The sequence below is a fragment of the Acromyrmex echinatior genome, chromosome 17 (genome assembly GCF_024713525.1).
Source record: "Acromyrmex echinatior isolate Ae372 chromosome 17, ASM2471352v2, whole genome shotgun sequence".
Classification (NCBI taxonomy): Eukaryota; Metazoa; Arthropoda; class Insecta; order Hymenoptera; family Formicidae; genus Acromyrmex; species Acromyrmex echinatior.
The window spans coordinates 1,323,605-1,330,044 of NC_141868.1; the positions used below are offsets into that span (position 1 = coordinate 1,323,605).

General features: G+C 28.9%; 1 protein-coding gene across 1 annotated transcript; it reads left to right on the top strand.

The window, feature by feature from the left end:
- Nucleotides 1-1,432: 1,432 nt before the first annotated feature.
- On the top strand, nt 1,433-6,156 carry LOC105152075 (uncharacterized). Its single transcript, XM_011066127.2, has 2 exons — nt 1,433-1,538; nt 2,620-6,156. Exon 2 carries the CDS (start codon nt 2,725-2,727, stop codon nt 4,129-4,131), a length of 1,407 nt encoding a protein of 468 aa, XP_011064429.1. The 5' UTR covers nt 1,433-1,538; nt 2,620-2,724; the 3' UTR covers nt 4,132-6,156.
- Nucleotides 6,157-6,440: the final 284 nt, after the last annotated feature.

Here is a 6,440-nt window from a genome sequence, read left to right on the forward strand (position 1 = left end):
ATTGCGAAAATCGCAAAATAATAGAAGATTTTGACTTAATTTAGTCAGCTCTGTCTGCTCAAGATGGTGATGCCGAACTTTAAGGATACTTGATATAATGCTGAAACATTCTTCCTCTTTTAGTTGAACTTCACTGATTATTTAAGTATGCCACTGAGTAATTAGTGACTATATTCACTGATTCAGATTTTGAGAGTACAATTTTAAATAATTTTGTTTAAATTTGCGGAAAATAAATTGTTTAAATAACGAGTTGAAATCTCCAATATAATTGGAGATGAGTTACAAACTTGTTTTTATTTCTCTTTAAATAAAGAAGAATATAAAGCAACGATACTTGAGAAGTGTCAAAATCAATGTATTTAAAAAGCTTATAGCTATTATAGGGAGTTTTTGCAATAATGTGGATTCAAATACAGTGAACGCTAAAACTCACGTTATTTTTTTTTTTAATTATTAGAAAGAAGATAACGTGACCTTAGCGTTCACCGTATCTGGATATTGCAAAAACTCCCCCCTATTGTCTTCGTTTTGCAACCGATAGGCCATATACATATATATATATATATATATATACAAGCAATGCTTGCATGCTCGTGTGAAAAATGCATGCATGTGTATATGTTGTCCTTGTGTATATATTTCTGTGAAATCGTACGTTCAAGCTATGGAGTCGTAACGATATAATAATTTTACTTTAAATACGAAGCGCCACTACGATTTGAATGTTGAGATGTTGAACTATTACATATATTTATTAATGAATTAATTTCAAAAATGATAATTGCGTGCCGATATGATTGTTGAACTTTCAACGCAATCAATCTGAAATATTAATAATCCCCCCAAAATTTCCCAAATTAATCTTGAAAAACTGTAATAAACTTATTGCAAAAAATATTGCCTCGGCTGGGACTCCGGGAGTCGAACCCGGATCTCTTACATTCTGTGCGAATATGTATCATAATATTATTTCATATAATATTATTATAATATTGTATGAAATAATATAAACAATTGTACAATATAAACAATTAATATGCCAGTGATCAAGAAACATGAGTAGAATTATGAAAGTACTGCAAAATATAAAAAGTATAAAGATTAAAAAATTTACACGTTAAAAATGAGAAAACACGAAGGAAAATAAATGGAAAATTTTTTTGTTTGTTGATTAATAAATTAAAGATAAAGAAGACTGTTTATCATGCTAATCATTCGCTTTATTTTCTTACATTTTAAAATTTAGAACATTAGTCCCTTTAATGTACTTTAATCCATTAAAACATAAATTTGTAAAATATGTATAAATTTTGTAGTTTCGATTTTAATAATAACAACACAATGACGCATAAATGATAATACTGCTAGTGGTCAAACTTTATCTTAATTGATTTTTTACAATGTTTCGGTTCCCTCAAAAGGAAGGGATATCCTCAAGTGGGGATAGACTTATAAATATATCGTTGAAAACGTGCTTCATAATTCATAGAGAATGTAGAATAATTTCACAATTCACAGAGAGCGCAGTTCCGAATGTAAGTAAAACATTTCTTATTTTATACACATTTTAAATTCATTTTGACAATTTAATTTGAAAAATTGTAAGGACCATTTAAAGAATTACTTGTCAGTATCAACTACTTTAGGTAGCAATTTTGGTGTCTATTACAATTTGACCAAATATGAAACGTTGATACTTACATAATAACGCTACTAGCTACTTAGTCTATTGGTTGTTAAATATGATTATATAATTACGTTTCGGCTACTTTAGATTCGCTTTCAATTAATCAAGTAATTATAATATTTTGTTGTGGAATTTTTATTTGTGGAAGTGTCAAAAAATATTCATTGTAACTATTCATCAATTCGGAATTTGAAAACCATTATAGAAAAGAAAATTAATCAAAATAATATTGTTTTATGTCAAAATAATTATTTCAAGCCAAAGATCAAACATTTTTACATTCAAAATTTCTTTAAACATTTATGTTATTTATCTCATTTTCAATTGTCAGTAAAAACTGCAACGTAATAAAATAATCAGAGAGAAAGGAACAATAAAAAGAATAAAAATAGTATTCAGATATAAGTAGATTAATAACGAAAACTGTGTTTCCCCTCCCTCTCCAAATTTGACGTTAAAATTCTTACAGTCACGGACATTAGGTTTTTAATTCTAGCAATAAATTTTGGAACACAATCAAAATTCTAATGCAATGTATTACATTGTTATCGGCTACTTGCTTAAGAAATTGATTTACGTTCTGTCGATAAAATTACATTAGATTTTAATAGCTTAATTTTAAATTCCTGACTTCAATTTTATAAATTTATTTCTTTTATTATAAATGTAATCAGTAAATCGAAGTATGATAAATAGCAAAAAAGAAAAAAGTTTTTAAGGACAAAAACTTTATGTCAATTTCATTCATAATTAACAATATTGTATGCAGATATGCATATATATGTATATTCACATTAAATTGCTATATTATTACTATTATTCATGTTCTAGCGATACAAATTTTTTTTTTAATGTGTAAGTTTTATAATTCTTGAAAGTTACATGAAGTTGTTTTATTTTATTTTATAATTAAAAAAATTTTTTTATAGATTCAATGTTTAACATCCGGATTAGGACCTTCACTTTTAACGAATTTTTAAGAGACACACTTACTTATTCAAATAAAATCACGTACATAAATTACACCGTCTGCAATGAAAATCATAAGCAGTGAGGCCGATTCATTCATTGAAGAGAATTTATTGAATGATGAATGTGCGATAAATAACGTCATACCCAAAATAAAAATTAGAGAAGATAAAGATAGCGAATTCTCGAGCAACATTGATTCTTCTCTCGACAATTCTAACGAATGGAATAATTTATTGAACAGTTTCAACGAGCGCAAAGCATTCGTAACAAAATGTAAACAAGAATTTGACAACAGCAAATTACCAGAACACTTCGATCAGTGGACAATTAAACAGCAGTACGATCATCTAATAAGCAATATCAGCAAATATTTCCCAAACATACCCGAATCTTTGAAGTTCATATTGCCGGCGATGTTCGAAAATGGAGATTTTAGTGAACGAAGAGGAAATACGAAACCGGATTGGTTAATAATGGATAAATTTTATCGCGGACAGCGCTTTGCCGAACGTTATTTCAGCGTAATTCTTATGAGTCATATGATGGGTCTAATCCAGATATTTAGTTTCTCTGACGGAATCAAACCGCTGATCCTCAGTCAAGAGTCAAACACTCCGTACAGCGCCTTTGTGCGATACCTCAGGACGGCCAAGAGCTTCAGAAACTGGTACACGAGCGATCCTTGGTGCCAAGGTACACCAGCCTATCGCGATATCCAGAGAGTGCGAAAATTACACAGCGCCATGAGATCGAAATTGTGCAAGAAAAGCTTTGAGGAGATTGACCGAGACAGTAAGATTCAAAATGTATGGTGTCCTATTTTGAGAAAAGTCACGAAAGACTTCGCAGACACGTGCCCGATGGCGAAGAGCCAGCATTGTCCTTATACGATGACAAGAACAACAAGTCTGAACCAAGGTGACATGGTGGGCGTGATGTTCAGTTGCATGAGTTTGGTAGTGCTTTATCCGGAACAGTTCGGAATATATGCTAGCAACGAAGATTTGGAGGCTTTTTGCCATCTCTGGCGCGGTTTGGGCTATCTGCTGGGCATGAAAGATCAGTATAACTTCTGTCGCGGTAATTTACAGGAAGTACGCCAACGAACTAAAGATTTCATCGAGTACTGGGTAAAACCGAATTTCCGCGAGGTAACACCAGAATGGGAGCACATGGTCATGTGTATTTTTGAAGGCGTAGCTTATATGGATCTTCCATCCAATTACAAAGTATTTATGCTTCATCTCAGTGATATACTTGAACTCAATATGCCTCGCCTGTACGGGTCTTTTAGTCTACTGGAGAAAATACTTTATGCGTTGCAGAAATTTATGTTCTCTTACATGATGAAACTACCTGGTGTCATCTCTATCGTAAATAAGGTGATAAACGCGTGTCTAGATCGAGCAGCAGCTTTTAAAGGCATCAAACATGCCGAGCTTAAGAAAAAGTCATCCAAAATGTTTTAAGAGTTTATACCGCTTAAATTCGACAATAGAATCTTATAATTAATATAATTTCTTTGCTTTCATAGCTTTATATAGTAAATTCTGATAATCGTATAAATTGTGATAAAAGTTTAAACAAGCTGAAAAAGAAATAGATTTAGCTCCAAAAATAAATTAAAAGAATGTTATACATAAAGGACTCTCAAAATTAAAAAGTAAAGAAAACATTTCGGGCAAATCAGAATCATGCACAATAATTGGAATGCAAATTAATTATTTAATATATTCTTCTTATGTTAGTCAGTCTATGAGCCAAACGTTCAGACTTTGTGACTTGTGAACTGTTGTATATTCAACTTCACGTTATCTTTTATTTTATGACTATCGTTAAAATGTTTCATTATGTCTATGGTCTAAGTTTTTCTATTATTATATGTAATTATTATATGTAATTATTTTTATTTATTATTTTCATTAACACGCAATTAGCCACGGTTATTTTTATTATAACTTTTAATTCCTTTTGAATTTAAGATATTTAGTTTTGCAGTATGAATTAGCAAATAACAAGAGTAATGAGAGTTAATACGGATAATCAAATGCAAGTTTTGTAAATTAAAAAAATCTATAAAACTTGTGCTTGATTATCCGCGCTAACTTTCATTAGTCTTGTCGTTTATTAGTTATTTTTGTATTTTAAATATATAAGCAATATTTTTAAATATATAAGCAATATTTTTAAATATATAAGCAATATTTTTAAAAAATATAAGAATTCGCAATTTGTGAGCAAGTTACCCTCCCGAATATTCAGTTTATCTTTATACACTGAAAAAAAAAATTTGTTCAACTAATTACACACATTTAGTTGTTTGCAGATTTGATTAATTTAACAAATTTTATTTAATTGAATTTAATCGTAGTCTGCTTAACAATGAACAGTTCGTTAAGCAGACTACAGTTAAATTCGATTAAATAAAATTTGATAAAATAATCAAATCTGCAAACAACTAAATGTGTTTAGTTCGTTAAGCAAATTTTTTTTCTCAGTGTCCCTTTTAAAAACTTAAATTGATGTTACACACCAATCTACTTCGTATACTCTTAGATACTCTTCTTTCTTCTGGCCAAATTTAACTCACCTTTCGTTGCTTCTGGCCAATATTCTGGCTTCATATGCCAGAAATCGACAAGGAGAAATACTCCTTTTTGCTGCCGACTGCTGCCGACTAATATTGCCGGCAATAAGCGTAAGATTTTATGCTTATGTACGATACACGAAACACGAACGCGTCGCGAAGGGACCATCATGTCAATGAATTTGACTAAATTGTAATATGAATAATTATCAATAATAATAATAATTCCATTAATATACAACGAAGAAATATCGCGTTTATTCTAAATTAAAAATATAAATATTCAACTAAAATTAATCTGAATTTTAAAAATCTTTATGTCAATAATGTTTTTATTTTAAAAGTTTCGAATATTAAATTAGATTAAATTTTTTAATATAAACATTATTATATAAAAAAGAATACAACTTTAATTTAAAAATAAACTGAAAATGACTAAACCGATTATTATCCGATAAAATGCAAGGCTCATATACGTATTTTTAACGATTCGAACGATTCATTGCTAAATTTCATCTCAAAGCATGCGGAGATGAGAAATCAGATGATGTAAGATTCAAAAGGAATAATTTTCCCTTATATCAATAAATATATTTCTTTGCATTTTGTAAATTATTCGAATCATTTTTGTATAATTTATTATTTTAATACTAAATATTTTAATTTAACAAAACTCTGAACGCAATTTTAAAATAATTATGAGATAAAATTCTTCTATTTCTTGGCTTATTTTGAATCTTACATCATGTTACTACTTTAACTGGTATAAAATCCAGTTACTACATATGGATAAATTATAAAAGATTAGGCTAAAGTCAGTGCATTAAAATAAACAATAATAATTAATAATCATAAAATGTCTTTTATGGAAAAGCGAGATCAATAAATTATATGCGTTACATTAAAATTTTTGTCGTTATTTTATCAGTAACATGTATACAAATAAGTGTAAAACAATAGAAAAATTTTTTTTTAAAACAGTACACATTATATATACATGTGTATGTAGATATTGCTTTTCAACAACTTGTATGAAACTTAATCCTGAATGAATATTTGGGAATAGGATAGATAGGAAAATTAATAAAGCAATATTTGTTTGTTACACTGTAACAAACGCTTTTCCATGTATTATGATATTCATTTAGATAACAATTTCATTCATTCTAATTATTATTTTATATAAACTTT